The sequence below is a fragment of the Trichoplusia ni genome, chromosome 23 (genome assembly GCF_003590095.1).
Source record: "Trichoplusia ni isolate ovarian cell line Hi5 chromosome 23, tn1, whole genome shotgun sequence".
Classification (NCBI taxonomy): Eukaryota; Metazoa; Arthropoda; class Insecta; order Lepidoptera; family Noctuidae; genus Trichoplusia; species Trichoplusia ni.
Genome location: NC_039500.1, coordinates 192,039 through 209,120, shown reverse-complemented (window position 1 = coordinate 209,120; position 17,082 = coordinate 192,039). Strand labels below are relative to the sequence as shown.

At 36.3% G+C, this 17,082-nt stretch overlaps 3 protein-coding genes across 3 annotated transcripts in view; all 3 read left to right on the top strand.

The window, feature by feature from the left end:
- Positions 1-1,453: 1,453 nt before the first annotated feature.
- Positions 1,454-4,370, top strand: LOC113504824 (carboxypeptidase B-like). Its single transcript, XM_026887290.1, has 6 exons — positions 1,454-1,575; positions 2,356-2,565; positions 2,828-2,927; positions 3,033-3,344; positions 3,662-3,932; positions 4,004-4,370. The coding sequence occupies exons 1-6, from the start codon at positions 1,502-1,504 to the stop codon at positions 4,306-4,308; spliced, it is 1,272 nt and encodes a 423-aa protein (XP_026743091.1). The 5' UTR covers positions 1,454-1,501; the 3' UTR covers positions 4,309-4,370.
- Positions 4,371-4,422: 52 nt separating this feature from the next.
- On the top strand, positions 4,423-6,676 carry LOC113504825. Its single transcript, XM_026887291.1, has 3 exons — positions 4,423-5,307; positions 5,794-5,877; positions 6,316-6,676. The coding sequence occupies exons 1-3, from the start codon at positions 5,169-5,171 to the stop codon at positions 6,573-6,575; spliced, it is 483 nt and encodes a 160-aa protein (XP_026743092.1). The 5' UTR covers positions 4,423-5,168; the 3' UTR covers positions 6,576-6,676.
- Positions 6,677-6,722: 46 nt separating this feature from the next.
- LOC113504933 (autophagy-related protein 2 homolog A-like) overlaps positions 6,723-17,082 on the top strand; it is a 26,966-nt gene continuing 16,606 nt past the window's right edge. The window contains exons 1-15 of the mRNA XM_026887451.1: positions 6,723-7,242; positions 7,976-8,144; positions 9,024-9,164; positions 9,780-9,882; positions 10,791-11,375; positions 11,658-11,812; positions 12,253-12,411; positions 12,782-12,867; positions 13,319-13,491; positions 13,876-14,051; positions 14,530-14,662; positions 15,036-15,206; positions 15,687-15,861; positions 16,233-16,339; positions 16,604-16,815. Of these exons, the coding sequence (XP_026743252.1) occupies positions 7,075-7,242; positions 7,976-8,144; positions 9,024-9,164; positions 9,780-9,882; positions 10,791-11,375; positions 11,658-11,812; positions 12,253-12,411; positions 12,782-12,867; positions 13,319-13,491; positions 13,876-14,051; positions 14,530-14,662; positions 15,036-15,206; positions 15,687-15,861; positions 16,233-16,339; positions 16,604-16,815 (2,713 nt within the window). The 5' untranslated portion in view covers positions 6,723-7,074. The remainder of the gene's footprint in view (positions 7,243-7,975; positions 8,145-9,023; positions 9,165-9,779; positions 9,883-10,790; positions 11,376-11,657; positions 11,813-12,252; positions 12,412-12,781; positions 12,868-13,318; positions 13,492-13,875; positions 14,052-14,529; positions 14,663-15,035; positions 15,207-15,686; positions 15,862-16,232; positions 16,340-16,603; positions 16,816-17,082) is intronic.

Genomic DNA, 17,082 nt, shown 5'->3' with positions numbered 1-17,082 from the left:
CATTCTAAGTGAGCACTCATAGGTGTATTCTCCTAAATATTGCGCGCTATTTACCTCAATAACAGTTGTATTTACCATATAATGACGAGCTTCTTTCTCAACAATAGGCTCAACAGAAATATCCGTGTTTGCATTGTTGTTTGCCGTTTACGTTTTCACCGAATATCTTGGACACGATTCCTGTACTATTCCAAACCCAAAACTAATTTAATGACACATTAGTAAACAAGGGGACTTTTTTCGTGACGACATTGGGTTCTATTACGAAATTTTAAATTTGGAAACTTTTGTGCCATTGGTGAAAAACGTGGTCACATTGCCTTCGTTGGTGCTGAAATAAGGGTCTTACCGTCTCGATCCAGAAACAAAAGGTAGTCACTTAAATATGCTTGATGTTGGTCGTACTGGAGCAAACGTCTAATAAAGTATCGGGAATCGTAAAACCGTATCTCCCGACATCGTCATTGGTCATTGGACATGGAGATATCAATATCTAATAGTTTCTTTACAAGTAACAGGGCTTGTTCCGAAAATAACTATTTAAATATTGGAATCTGAAATAGCCAACCCGCAGTAAGCTAGCGTCGGGATCTCACCTCAAACCTTCCCTATACCTATGTACGTGTAGTGTCCTGTGCCCAGCAGTTTGACGAATATAGTCTAGTATTATATTATAAGTACCTAAGAGACATTAATGGAAGCCAATATAGAATATTCTAGGTCATTAGTCACTTTAACCCAATTTATCTTTATGACTTAGATAAGTTGGATAAACCAATGTTTTAGTCAGTTCGGAAGGTTTGGTAGTGATAGTTTGGAAATGACCTAGCTTCTAATTATAGGCACTTCATAAAAAAAAACAAAACTAGTAAACCGCTAGATGATTAAGTTTATAAATTCTTACAAACCTTTTTGCTTTCCTCAAAATAAGAAAGATTCTGCTTAGCAATGTAGAAGTTACTTATCCTCTTTAAGCAAGCATGTCAAATACAGCAATGTGGGTATATGCTATGGATCCTGGTTAGGTAGAATATCCTTGAACTGTTATGTATGTGTGTATGTACATATATCAAATGTGCAGTACGACTGCAAATGAACTGCTGTTTGGTTTGCAGTTCTATTGCAGTCATGTCAACTTAAAGCGCTTGAACGAAAAAGATTGAATGAAAATCACCTTAATCTGTTATACAAGGATCGATGGAAGTTTACCTTGAATATATACATATATGATAGATGCATCTAATCCCCAATAACGCTCACTGGGGCAGTCAGCGCTAGTAGGTAGGGATCTAGAAAAGACGATTGAATCTAATATCAATGATTAGCTTAAAACTTTTATAGAGTCAAATTAACTCTAGATAAAAATAATTCAAATCGCCGGTAGCATTTTAGTAAACAATGATTATTTATTGGATATAATAAAATATGTCAGTTATCAAAGGATTAGGGTAATCGAAGGTTATAAAGCAATGGTGGTGGTGATAGATCGTCAGTTTGCAAAATGGCTCGGTTGGTGGTCTGTGTGCTCCTGTGTGTAGCTGCCTTCGTGCAGGCTGGTCATGAGAAATATGAAGGGTATGTAACCTGTTTTGAACCTTATGATACATAAGATACATTTCTTGAAGGTTCACCAACCTGTATGTCGATTAAAACCTCAGAAACATTCTCCTCCTTGAACTAAATGGAAGTAGAGTATGTACCTACCTCTACAACAAATTTCATCAAAATCGGGCCAGCTGCTACTACTAATAGCTTTAACTTACATCCAAAAGCTAAAAACTCGTTGTGTCCACAGAAATATAGTAAGATGGATTAAGTTAACAACAATCATAAAATTGTAATAAAAAAAAAAAAACATCTAAGTAGATAATCAATGTATTATTCTTAAGTGGTGGATCAATAAGTCATTAATATTGAGAAGTTACATACCTAATTGGCAGTTTCAAATGATGACTTTGCTTATTCCACTGGTTTTTTTTCGATGCGAAAAGCCCTTGTGGTTAAATAGATTGCTCATTAAAGATCATATACTTAAAAACATTAAAGAAAAACGACTCCAAAGGACGCAGGAAGTAAATCCTCGTGAAGCGGTAGGTTTTGCAAACATTTAAGGCACATGCACAAAACACCCAAAACAGAGAGAACTCCTGGACCATAAATCGCAGATGTACAATAAGCCCCACACGGGGATCAAGCCCGCGACAAATGGCGCACAGTGGTTTGGCATTTTGTCCTTTGCCACACGACTATCAATACAGTCGTCTTTTCTTTTTTATTCCTGAAAAGGCTATCTAGGTTTTACTTATCGTGTCCAAAACACCTCCTAAGTTAGAAACCATCTAATTATCCTTACAGTCACCAGCTGTACCGTGTATCCGGTCTTGGTGATCAGATCGCAGAACTCGAGGCTAATTTAGACATTCTATCAACAAAACCCGGATCAAAGACTGCCTCTGGTAAACTTGAAGCCGTCGTAAGACTGTCTCCTGAAGAGAAAGAGCAATGGCTGCAGTACTTCGACGAAAGGAACATGGCGTATTTCAAGATGGCTGACAATCTGGCTGAGTAAGTTTTTAAATTATATAGTGATCAGTCATTTTGTGGGATGTCTTCATATTTATTTATAGAACGGCTTACTGATGCGTATTTGTCGGGTTTGCACGACTAGTCCAATCAAGAGTTGCAGATAGCGATACTGACTGATTCTGACTATAATTCATGAATGGGACGTAGTTTCTATTAATATTCGTTGAAAGAACCCTATGATTCCACCTGAAATATAATAATATTGAATATGTTAAGTAATAACAAATTGTCAATGTTTTAGTATCCTTCGTGAAGAAGAATCTCAGGTCCAAGTCTCAAGAGCGGCCGCTAAGCGCAGTGGAAAGTCGATTGGTTTCGAAACTTACTACAGACATGATGAGGTAAGACAGTTTGGAAAAACACCCTTTGAAAAACACCATGGCAAAAAAATATTAATTATTATTAACCCAAAAACTAAAAAATAATAAAGTGTGCTTTGTTTTTAGATCAACGACTACTTGGATGAGTTAGCAGCCACCTACCCCGACCTCGTAACAGTTATCAACGCCGGTCTCAGCTACGAAGGTCGCCAGATCAAGCTCGTGCGCATCTCGTCGACCCGTTTCGAGAACCTCATGAAGCCAGTCATCGTCATCGACGCTATGGTCCACGCCAGGGAATGGGTCACTACTCCTGTCGCTATCTACATCATCAACCAACTCGTCACTGAAGTCGCCGACAGCCCCCTCACTCAGGACATTGACTGGATCATCATCCCTCTGGCTAACCCTGACGGCTACGAATACACCTTCGAAGAGGTAAATATTCGTGTCCTTAGAAATTCTGATACGTGACTGATAACACTTACCTTTACTTCGGAGCCTTCTGCGTAATTGGGCGCCTTATTAGGTAAATGTCTCTATGTATGCATTTGTATTCATGAAACGCAGGCAATGTTTTTTTTTTATTATTTGTCATTCGTCATATTCGGAAGAATATGTTACAGGTCAATGACAATAGTCAATCCTTGAACCTTTTATTCGTGTTTTTTTACTTTTAAAACGCATACCGGAGCTAATACAGCTATATGCCGTGTGATAAAAACTTACTAATATTCTTTTAATACTTAATACAGGACCGTCTCTGGCGTAAGACTCGCTCCAAATCCCACCCTGGAGCTGAAGAATGCCCTGGAGTAGACGGCAACCGCAACTTCGACCACTACTTTGGCACCAGCAATGCTAGCAGCAACCCTTGCTCCATCATCTATGAAGGACCTCACGCCTTCTCCGAGCCTGAAATCAGGATCATCCAAGATGCCGTACTCTCCAACCTGCAGAGAACCTCGCTCTACATATCTCTTCACAGCTATGGCAATATGTTCCTGTATGCTTGGGGCAACAACGGTAAGAAATCTACTTGGAAGCAACATAACCAAGTTCTTGTTGGCATATGTTACAAGTCTCGTTTGTTGCAGGAACTTTACCTCAAAACGGTTTGATCCTCCACCTCGCTGGTGTCAGAATGGCGGCTGAGATCGACAAGCTGGCTCTCGACAAAGCCAAAAGGTACGTCGTGGGTAACGCTGCAAACGTCCTCTACTACACCACCGGTACTTCTCGAGACTGGACTAAGGCAGTGGGCATCCCCCTCACATACACTCTTGAGCTTCCCGGCTACGATTACGACTTCGTCGTGCCCCCGTCTTACATCAAACAGATTGTTACTGAGACCTGGGCTGGTATTGCCGAAGGTGCCAACTACGTACTGAGTATTTGGTAATAATGTACCTTAGGATATTTATTCCGTTTAATTGTAAGTAGTAAATAAAGAACTGTGTCACATATTGTGTGCTCATTGTATAAAACCTCTTCACGTATTAGCTAACTGTTGTCATCGCATTTTGTTACAAATAAAAAGGGGTTTTCCAGTTAACAGATGTGTTTCTGACCAGAACTGCACTATATGACTATCACTGTATATACATATTAATGATAGCAAGAAAATTAGGACAAAAGTTTTCATGGCAATGTGGAAAAAAACCTAATTTCCGCTTCAGCAATTGTTATAACACCACAGGCAGGATGTTTGCTATCCAACCTTGTACAACACTATAATAGATAGATAAGGATAAATACCGCATTTAAGTTAATAGGTAATGTAAACTTTAAAGCACGAAACGAGACGACACACCAACACATGTAGGCGTACGCATAAACATTGAGATCTCTTCTACGAATGCCTTTTGCAGATTATTTCGACACGATTTACATATCTTCTGGGGCTTAACATGACTCATAATCCTTATATTAGCATTTCTTAATTAAATTAACACGAGAATAGGCTTTGTCGGTATCCCAGCTACTTATAAACAAGACTATTACTGACATATAAATTCAAGTCAACGTTCCGCATTTTGCTTTTGAAAACTGGATGCTACGAGTGCTTATGAATGCATCTTCCTACATATATCTGTGCGCCTATTCTGTATAGTTTAGGTCTAGAATTATCTTCTATGAACACAACAATAGATTCCTACGGTCAGTTTACATAACAAACTTAACACCTCAGGTGTCACTCCATGGAAACTTTGGTCATAGTTCGGACAGCTTTGAAGTAAATGCTGTTCTTAGGCCTAAAGTATGGGTTTCAAAGAAAATTTAGCAGTCATTCTTGTTCTTATTATAGTCCAAAATTCAAACGAATTTAGATTTATGAGAAGAATTCAGGCGATTGGGAGTCCTTACTACATGATTTTGATGTCCCTGGGGGCATGTAAAGGTATGGTCATAATTAATACTTTTTGGTTAATTCTAATTAATAAATTAGGTGGAGTTTTGGTTGGTAATCTATAACCTGATATAAAATCATCTCAAAATACTTATGAATAAATGCGCTCAGCTACAGCTACTCTCATTTTAATAGATACTTAATTATTTTTTGTAAAATCTTTGTTTTATTCATTAGTCCCTCAGTTAGATAATTGAAGAGTATGAGACACGTATTTTTTCCTTTTTCAGAAAAACTAGAATTGACAAAGATTAACTGCTTTAACGTTTAAGAGTGGGGCTTGTGACGTAACGATAGAGTAAAATTTATACTTAATCGTGACGTCACGCGTAAGTTTCATTCACTGTAATTTGATCAATTTATGTTTGCGGGACAAATTAAAAAATACGTATCCATTATTATACAAAAAAAAATTGTCATCACCCCTATTGTCATTGATTCGTTTTGCTATGATTCAACTGTAACATACTTTTTCAGAAAAGATCTTATATTTAGATCAGAAAATTTGGGCCAAACTTCCTCTGAACAGAGTTTTAGATATTTACTACAAAAATGAAAATGGTGAGCTGCTTTCTTTATTAAACATAATTAGGTGTGTCTTAGTAAAATTGGTACTGACGTTAAAATGTTATAGGCCTGGAGAAAATGCGCATTATTGCAACTCGTGCTAACTAGCAATGAAACTAATCAGAAGCTTGAATTATTGTTAATAGGAGGAGTGGTTAATATTGATGAGGTGATCAATTTCTGACACCTGGTACCTGACAATTAGTATATCTGCGGATGACGACCACCAAAATTAAAGCCGTTGCGGTTTGAAAAGCAAGACGCCGCATTGTTGGGTCTTACTTTAAATCGCTGTTGTAGGCCTCCTGATCTTTGGTACTTTTTAATTCCAGCCAGCCAGCAAGCTATTTGATACAGTTAGAACATACTACACATTTTCTTTTCAAGACAAACTGACTAAGTACATAGGTATTTATTATCTTTTCTTTGCAGACTATTACAAGGTATCCAGAGTTGAAATCAAGCTGGTGATCAACAACACCAGTAGCTTCGCGATTTCCGAGGACGGTGTCGGATTTTCTGAGTTTAGAGCTACGTTATTTTTACCAACGCATCTCAACTTTGTAATTTACTCGCTCACTATTTATACTTGTAATACTAAGAAGGCTACAGCTGATATACAACAAGACACTACTGAAATGAATCCGGTGCATTTGTTCATGCCTTTTATATTAAGTGATAATAAGAATTAGTTTGTTTCATAACATAGCCAGACATGTCACCTACCATTTTTTTTTCAATTAATTAGTTATTTAAGTATCATAGTTCAATCATTGTACTACAGATACTTAATGCATCAATTCATTATTTCTATATGCCAAGTTCTCCTGTAAAGAAAATTAATACTGTAGACCTTTTATTAGACCAGAATATAAACTTGCACTAATACCATAATAATTATTATCCTCTATTCTTTGATTTTTTAAGATTGTATCCCAGTTATAAACTCTGTCTCGCTCTGTTTCACTTTATGGGTGTATGCTCGTCCTGCTGTCAACACGATATTGTAAACCACAGACTAAATGATAAATTTGTTTTTGTGTGGTTGTCAATCTGACATTTGACAGTCAGCTGAATGAAACGAAACGTTATGTTTATTTACGTTCGCGAGTCAATCGCACGCAAATCACAATAGTCATTACGCACAAAAATAAAAATTCTCAGTGTGATGCTCTTTAAAAAGTTCTGAAGATGTTGTGGTATCTACCATGGTCTGAAAGTATTAAAAAAAGAGCCTGCAGGTATCTGCTACAAAGGTATCTTGGTAATTTCCTTGAAGAGAAACTGACTTTGGATCAGCTGAGTGTGGATCTGTACAATGGTACTGGAACGGTTTGCGATGTTAGCCTTGACTGCGATGTGAGTTTATTTTATTATATTACTTTATTTAATGTTAACTTACACGTAATGTGACATCGTTTAACTTTTGCCTTATCATATAAACGTGTGCACTTGTGTGCCAATAAAATATGCGCAATACGAAACAACACGTGTTATTCATGAATTTCAAACAAAGAACACCTTCGAACGTGATCACATTTCGTCACTATGGTTAATGTTAGGTGCCTGTAAACTTAATTCTTATCTACTTAATCAATGTACAATGAAAACCACATAAAGAAAGTGACATCTAAGCTTTGATACATTTCTATTGTTGTTGCAGTTCTTAATTATCACTCAATTTGAATAAACATTGCAGTATTAATGCTTATCATCACGTCCATTTAAATATGTTACTTCTATTAAACATTTATCAAATGAAACTATTGAATTTACTATTTATTTGACTTTTACAGAACAAAAACAATAGAGAATGATATATTTACTATAATTTTTGAAATACATACAAAGTAAAGCATTAACTTACTATTATCAGAAGTGTGTTTACAAGTTAAAAGAGTGACAATTTAAGATCACTGTTGATCAGGAGCAACTTTACTAAATAATAATACACAATAGCACATATAAGGGATTTACATTTACAATAATTTCTTATCAAAACACCACTCTATGATAAGATTCTTAATCAGTATAAGAATTGTTTTCAAATAAAACCTCATTTTAAAATAATACCTCTATTTTTTTCTTACAGGCACTCAATGAACTGGGGGACTCACAGAACTGGCCACTGGAGATAGTAGATGGCCATATGAGAGAGATAACAGTCACCATACCGTGGTCAACATTGTTTAAAGATGACTCCATCGTCAAGGTCAATGGCCTCTCGCTTACGGTACAACCCAAAGTACGGGCTGAACCAGGTAATTCATATGTTAAGTTATTGCTAATTTTATTCATAACTAATTAACAAGGCCTTTGTAATTTATTTAATTTTGTGTTGACTTTCTGTAATGTTTTTTCTGGATGTTAATTACTGTAACAATTTAACATTAAAAAAGAAATTTTTAAACTAAATTTAGCATTTGTATAGTTAAATTGTTGCTTGCTTGGTTAATGTAAACAAAATTTAATGTCATAAGAACTTTAGTCAATGTCTTTAGATTCTAAACATCTTCTTAATTCCACATGCCTTAATATTACTCTCTCCTAATAAAATGCAAAGTCATACATAGCTAACTAACTTTATTATTTTGTACTGAAAAATCAATAATCAGTCACAAGGTTACTAATATTGAATAAACACGACATTGACATTGCAGCAAAGGACATTTTTTATTACTGGTTCTGAAGATCGGTTTCATAGATGTACTTGAGTATTTCATGAGCTACTGCCAACACTTTGGCATTATAAAATAAGTACACAAAACACTTAGTCATAGGTCTCTTCTTTAGAGTGATCTGTTAAAAACTTTCTTTCAAAACCCTTTACTAAACTAGAGAAGTAAGCTTAGAACTATCAAGGTACTTTTAGAAAGCAAAATAACTGGTTCAGAAATTCTTCAAATCAAGTAAAATCAATTTATTCAAATTAGACTTCTAATTAGCACTTTTTGAATTTTAAAATCCTATAAACTTACTGCTTTTTAAGTGATACATCTCCAGAAAGAGAAATGGCGCAACTACCCAGGCAGCCTGCTGTCCTGAGTGCTGTATGTCTGGAATACTCTTATTTTCGTTAACACATTCTGTTCCATTCAAATTTGTCAACAAACAATAATTAACGTATAATTTATCACCAGTATCTTCAATGCTGGAGTCCATGTGGTCATCAATGTCATCGTCCATGCAGCTGGCTGCGGAGTGCTTACGAGAGGAGGACGGGCCACAGGAGTCCCACGCAGTGGAGGGGATCGAGATGTTTGCACACGCTATTGATTCAAGTAAGAACATTGTTTGTACGGCCACCATGTTTTTACAACTGTTTGAATTTAAATTAGGCATGATAAAGCATTTTATATCATATAAGTAGTATGAAATGAAAAAAGGAAACGGTGACGGCGTTAGAAAAGAAAGACGATGGAGTGGTGGCCTGTTGTGCTCCAGTCTGGTAATGAATGCCTCCTGTGATGCATACCCCGTAATACTATTTAATGGAACAAATAATTAACACGCTATGTTGATTTCAATGGATGCAAAAATATTTTTTTGTGGTGTTTACCTTGCTTCTAAAAAAAACTTAGTTGTTTACAAAATTCTAAATGTTTCATACTGTACCGAATCTATTGTATTACTCCTACGTGCTAATTAACGACTTAATTAGGCTAGTTTATAATGAAGCTAATTGTTATCAGCAACTTACACTTTCTAAATCACTTAATTTGTTTTAAAATTACTTCATTCAAGTTTTATGCTGAAGGTTGATTAAGATATTGTTGATTTAATTAATAATAATATTTTATGCAAATATGTGTCTTAATTGAATGTTAAATATGTTCGTGTATAGTATGAAACACTTTTAAAGATCCGAAACTTATAAATGTGAATTTCTTTTTCAGTACTAAGCAGAGTAAAAGTTAAATTCGAAAATACAAAAATAAGAATAGAACATGTTCCTAAAAATGGCGACCGAGGCATCGCACTAGAGGTCCATATAAAGAAGTAAGTATGGCACCATTATTTTTTACGGTAAATAACTGTATTTATGGAGACTAAGGAGAACATCATCATTTAAAGGTTAAACAGACTGCTGTTAGTTAAGATTAAATATTACTTTTATTGTTACTCAATTATTATTTCCCAATCAAGAATACTATCCACTTGAACTTAGCCAAGATAAGGAAAAAATAAAACCCCGGCTTTTTCAGGAAGGAAACTTTACATAGTTGTAACATAAAAGAAAAACAAACAATGTCTTTAGGCCCAATTTATTTTAGAATACAAAATTGTGACGAGTCGATAGGCCCCCAAAATGTCTGACCGATACTCAATGTCTAATTACGTACACACTTCCGCCTTAATGCATGTGACCTCTATTCAGGCGTCTGATTAGAATAATCTTAACGCGACGAATCAACGACCTTGATTCCGTCGCAGATGACACATTTATATTGTCTATTCAACTGTACATTTTATTTATTATTGATTAAACAGTTTTTGTTATATATTGATATTTTTTTAAATTCTATGTAGTACAGTTCATAAGATGGAATCTTGTTTGCATTCCGATCTTAATTGTAACGGACCTTCAAGGTTGTTTTGTTACATATTTAGAATAATAAATGTATAATTGATAATGCGGAAGTAAAGATTTGAACCTAATTGCAAGTCCGTTAAGGTTATGATTGTTTACAAAATCCGTAAATAATTGAGTATGCGTTTATTACGATGACGTGGCATGACAGGAGATATCATCGAGGATAATGTTGCCATTTTAACATTACGACTCCTCGAAAAAAAAGACTTTCTCAGTTTAAAATATTTAAATACTTATTTACTTCAACTTTTAGTACAACACTTCTACATAGTAAAGGCCACTATGCTATAACGTTCATCTTTGATTATTTTAGTATCGACTACTTCGACGAGGCCGGTTCTGAACCAGCACCGGACGTCACAGACCCTGAAAAAACAAAAACATACATAGTAGCAACATACACGAACAAAAAGATCAAATTCGATGGAGTCACCTTTTACACAGACGAATTCCCATCAAAATTACGTACCATGGCCCGAAGTCTTATCATGGAGAAGTCAGTATCGTCCCAAGCGGACAAGACTGACAGCCTAGTCGAAACCCCAGATATGAACTACCAGAGTACTTTATCCGACGTTTTTTATGAGACCAGAAGCGTAATTTCTACTATAGAACCAGACCCAGTCAAAGATATAATAGCTGAAGCGAAAAGCCGTACAGAGTCTAGAGAAATGACTCCGGATGAAAAGCTGAACCATCCTGATCCAATTTTATTTGCAAAGTTGACCGGACAGCAGGAGTTGTCGTTGAAACTGAAGTATACTGAGGAAGTTGAGGGTCCGAAGGTCGAAGTGAGGATGCTGTTCGGTTCGTTCATTGTGTTTATTACACCAAGGCAGCTGCATACATTGTTGGAGCTTGTCGATGCCTTAAATCAACCGCATTTGGAAGATACCAGGTTTGTTTTACTAACTAAATACTTCTTGTTAGTAGCGCCCTTTCTTAAAAAAGTGTAAATAGTGGACGAATCAGAAACCCAAAATCATGTTGAAATTGCAAAAGTGCTTCTTTCGGATTTGAATATATTATTTATAATACTACGAATGTTAATACTCCAAAAAGATATGTCCCCAAAATAAGACCAAAATTTGTTCTTTCCAAAAACATATATAATTTAAAATAAAATGCCCTTGCTCATTAAAAAAATTGCGTATTTTAACCTTAGTTCTTCTTTTTACAGCAACATTCCCCTTAGGCCAAGCGGTATGAACATGCAATGCAAGCCGATGAGGCAAGCTGACTTCCAACTGATTGAGGCACAGCTACTCGGGAACCTCGAGAAGCAGAGCTCGAAACGCAGTGGAGGCATGTACGGCTGGTCTGGACCTAGTTATGGTAAGAGAACGCAGCCAGATAGCAAAACTATGTTCCATTAATGCAATAGGGATGACTGCACGGATAGCTAAGTGGTTGCGGTCACCAAGACAAACCCACTGAGCACGACGTGTCACGGGTTCAATCCCCGCGTATGACAAGCATTTGTGTGATCCACGAAATAATTGTCCTCAGTCTGGGTGTCTTTGCGCATGTGATTTGAATGTTAGTGAAACCCCCGCGAGACAAGGACCGGCCGATCTTTTTTTTCAAAACTATAGCTTCATTAAATATATAAGCAATCAAAGATCAAAAGATAACCATTTCAAACCAGTAACTTGTTGAAAGTTTACATTCAGTTGTAAGAAATAAAAAAGATCTTTAGAATCGATTATTTTAATCGATCATTTAAAAAAAATAAATGTTACCAATTACTTGATTCAGTACATTGTGACTTACAGAGGACCCTGACGCGGACAACGAGAGGTTCCTCCCTATGACGTCACTCGGCAACCAGATGTCAGAAAGCTTCTCCTCATCAGTGAGCTCCATGAGCACCAGCATGAGCTCCAGCGTCAACATGCCCAGTGCAACACCCCGGATCAAGAGGAATAAGAAGGGTATGAAAGTTAACTTTTGCGCATCCAATATTTGGTCTGCACATTACTAGACTTTCGAAGAGAGTAGAATATTGCTTATGGCTGTCATATGTAAGGTTGCTTTTGGCAAGTCAATGGTGATATCGGTAAAATTTAGATCTATGAATAACATAGTAGTTACCTGAAAAGTAGAAAGTATCTGTAAGTATCTGTAAAGAAAGTATCTGGATTAGACAGTTAAACGTCTTGAGTACAATATGAAGTCTTATCATTGAACTTGGATATGTTCTTTCATCATCTGATATTTATTCTAACTGAAGGCAGTCGTCGAAATGAGATGACTATAAAACCGAATGAAAATCTACAATATACTGATGTGTTTTGTTTCCAGTTCCTCACATAGATGGCGACCCTACCGCTGAAGTTTCTCACGTCAGCTTAAGGATCGCATCTGTTTCCTGTGTTTTACTACACAAGGTAACTTCCTTTTAACTAACTAATTTTGTTTGACAAAATCATCTTGAGCTTAATATCTGTAGGAAATGTGGATGTTCTCATATTGAAATTTAAATCGTATTCATTAATTAATATGAAAATGCATATAGGTTTAATTTCCCACTACTGAGAACGATTTTTTTTTACAACAACCTCCCAGATGAACCTACCGACCCATACATGGGTTTATTAAAATTAAGACATCTAGTCCCATTATTTGATTTATTTCAACCAAGTTAAAGCCGACCGACCCATATATGGGATGTAATTTTTCAGCTTTTCCGAGGGAAACTTTACTTTTTTTTCCTGAAATTCTGGAGCCATAATTAAGAATATAAAAAAAAATGCTTCAAAACAAAAATACTTTCAGGCTTATCTGGGTTACTCTCAAACTTTTTATAGTATACTACAATAATAATTTCCTATTATCCAGGATATTCTAGTCCCAAACCTGGTCGGATCAGACTGTATATCACCGACGAGTGCCGCTAAAATGCAGGAAGTATCCACCAAGTTCTACGAGAGCTTGGAACCGTTCTCCGTGGTGGATGACTTCAGCGCTGCTAATGAAGCACTCGATAGGACTACTGGGAAGAATCACTTGAGGTATGACGTGGAGATTTTTTTTGGAATTCCAATGAACATGTTAAGGAGTTCGTATACTATTTTTCGTTCAGCCAGCGTTTACTATCATCAATCTATATGAGACTTTAGTTGAACACCTAATCTTTTTTAGTCAACCAATCATAGTCGTGTTCACTTTGATAACTGGATATGCATTTGATAGATTGATAACATTGGAAAATCTTCCATAATAGTGGTTATTAACTGTTATATTTACAAGCAAACACAAATATTCGTATGTATATATTTATAGATACTACTTATGAGCAATTAAAGACTTTTTCTTCTGAACAGATATCGTAACTTTTTATTTATTACATTCCCTTGCTTCACTTTATAATTACGAAATGGTTTAACAATTTTCAGACTACTAACATCCGAGATATCACTCGACGGTAGTGAGAAAGTGACGTCACTAGGTAGTCAGACGATGTGTGAAGCGTCAGTCAGACACCTGCTCCTGCGAGAATGTCTCTACTTCGCGACTGAAGCTGATGAGAGCGAGGCGCAAGGGTTCGACCTGGTCCGGTTTCAGTGTAAAGGTAGGTTATAAGACAGTATAACATCAGATGATGGTAAGAAGTGACGTCTCTCGGCAGTTAGACGATGTTTGAGGAATCGGTGAGACAACACCGTACGTATCTCAGTCATGAAAGTATCTCTACTACTCTACTGACAATGGTGTGGATGTAACAAAACTTAATGAAGACATTTTTACATAATCTCATGACAAGTATTCTTTTTTAGGTAGTAGAGATACTTTACCTTGTGTCATACTATAGATAGCGTGGAAGTTAGGACTTTAAAACAATAACTAACAAATTCGAATAATCCAAATATAAATTGCCCGTGTTTACAAACGACACTGAAATTGTGACGTCAAAAAGTCTGTAAAATATAACTCGACAGCGTGACGTCATAGTCTGACTTACCACAATTAATTTCTCTGATATGGCTGCTATTTACAAGCCCAGTCTAAGTTACCAGATGGATAAAATTTATTATTTTCGCTATCACCAGATGATGAAGACAGTTCGAGCCCGCACGTACCCACGCCTGCGCGTGCTAACGTGCGCGTGCACTTCAAACAGACGTCCAAGTACGTGCGCACCGCCGGCGAGAAGAAACTTGCTTACCCTAATACAGATGTCGTGTGAGTATACTCAAATTTAAGACCAGAATTAAACTATTTAGACGGAAAAATTCCACAAAAGAAACTAAATAAAAATATATGTAAAAAAAGTAAAGTTAAAATTTTATTACATGTTTTAAGGAATCATTAATTTAAAATATGAATGCCAAATCAAAAATAATGCGCGGGCTGGTTCCATGCGGCCCAGAATAGATAATCCTGGAAGGATTTGTTGGAGGCCTTGGCCCAGCAGTGGGACACAGTGGGATAGAAAAAAAAAACAAAAGTAAACGTTTATTGCGTAAAGGTCATATGTTAGACGGATTAGGATATTGTTATTTTTTCATCCGAAAAAAGTGAGTTTTGAATTAAAACATATTTTATTTTTCCTCAGTGTAAAATGCACACCATTTACATTAGACGTGGACCTAACGCTTATAGAGCGTATGTCGGCCACGTTCTTCGGCGGTCGGTCAAACAGTGCGACAACACCGACGACGCCCGTCACTGCACAGAACCAGTGCAACATGTCGCTACAGTGTCCCGACCTTAATGCTGTGCTAAGGTGAGTAAACATCTAAAAATCAGTAAATAATTGTAAACTTTATACGAAGATAAATAAGGTCGAAAATGGGTTAGAACCGCCCAATTTGGCGCCATGTAACTAAATATTTAGCTTTGTCGAACCTTTTCTTTATGTTCTGTGCAATAAAGAATATTCTATTCTAATGTGTATCGACCACGCCAAAACCCACTGTGCGCGTCGTGCCGCTAGTTTGATCTCCGCGTAGGATAAGCATTTGTGTGGTCCACGAATACTTGTTCTGAGTCAGATTTTATTTAAAAAACAAAACAAAAAAATATATTTCCTCTGTTATTAGTAAAAAAAAATCAACTGTTTTCACCCCGTTCAATAGCAGCACCTTGTTGAAACAAATCTCAACAACACTTATTTTCCCTATAGAAACTGTATTTATTTACTTGTAGGAAACATTGTTAACATTTTTTATTAAACCTTTTAACCTAACAAATTTATCCTCACCAGGTTCCCCATAGCGGACCTCCGCCAAGGCGTGAGTCGTGAGTTCCGTCGCGTCCGGCCCGACTACCTGCTGTTCAAGTTCCACCACGCGACCATCAGTTCGCAGCAGACGCCAAGCGCGCGCCCCCTGCCGACCACCGTCAATGTTCGCTCCACTATACTTGACCTGTTTTATTATGTGAGTTGGACTACATAAATTATTTTTTAATCTAAGATAAAGATATTGAAAAGGCAAGTCTGTAGTGCTTTTTGAAAGCCAAACTGACATTAATTTTTATAGACTTCAATAATATTGGACTTCAAAGCACTAAACTTTGTATTGTACAAAAATACAATGTCAAATAATATCCACAAATGGAAATACAACTTTCGATATTACTCGTTATTTTTGTCATTAAATTGAAATTAAGTATTAGAAAAAAAAACCGTCAGGTTCCTGTACTAGTTCACTTTACTAACTACACAAGTCTGACTTCGAGTCTTTTCTTCTTCCTTATCTTTCGAGAACTAGTAACATTTGGAGTTTAAAAAAATCATTCACTGTTACAGGAGAACGACACTTTCCCCGGCACACATATAGCAAGGACTACAATGGACGATAATGTTAGCGAAGGGAATATTCTGAGTGGTAATGTCAACACTACTGCTTTACCCACGTAAGTCTTATTTTCGAATCTAATGTTTTGCACTTATGGTTGATATTAACATATTTCATGGTAAAATATAAAGATCAAATTGTTAAGTGACAATTCCATCTGCACTGACCCAGTGTCAGTGTCAATCATATACAATAGGTCAGTTCAGATTCATCTTGTTTTACCACTTTGGCATTAGAACATTAAAATCTAGCCTTGTTGGTTAAATATTATCTCAATAAATTCTTCGCTAAAACCAAACCTAAAATTCAACCATTTCCACAGGATATCAATCACATTCAAGCCCAAAACAACTCCAAAAGGTCCCTTCGACACCTTCCACGACGAGGCACCGAACTTTGAACCGGCCGCTATGAACCCCATGACCACATCCATGTATATGATGAACAACTTGCGCCCGAACCACCCGAGCCCCTTCAGTGGGAAGAAGATGGCGCATCAGAGTGTTACGAAACATGAGAGTACGCCGCAACAATGTAAGAAAGACTTTTTAAATTGAACTCTTTTTTAATGAGTTTTGAGTCAGTTTTTGAATGTCAAAAGTAGTTTTGTTTGGAAATTTTGATTTTATCTATTATAGTGTATTGTCCCTGTTAAATAGTAAATCTTAGAATTAAAAGACTTTAGTGGAAAATTATTTGAAGTTTATCGTAACTGGAAAAACTTCTTGTATTTTTGGTCATTGATGACTTGAACACTATACTAAGTAACGACTATGACTGGTATTATCTAATCAAAGCATT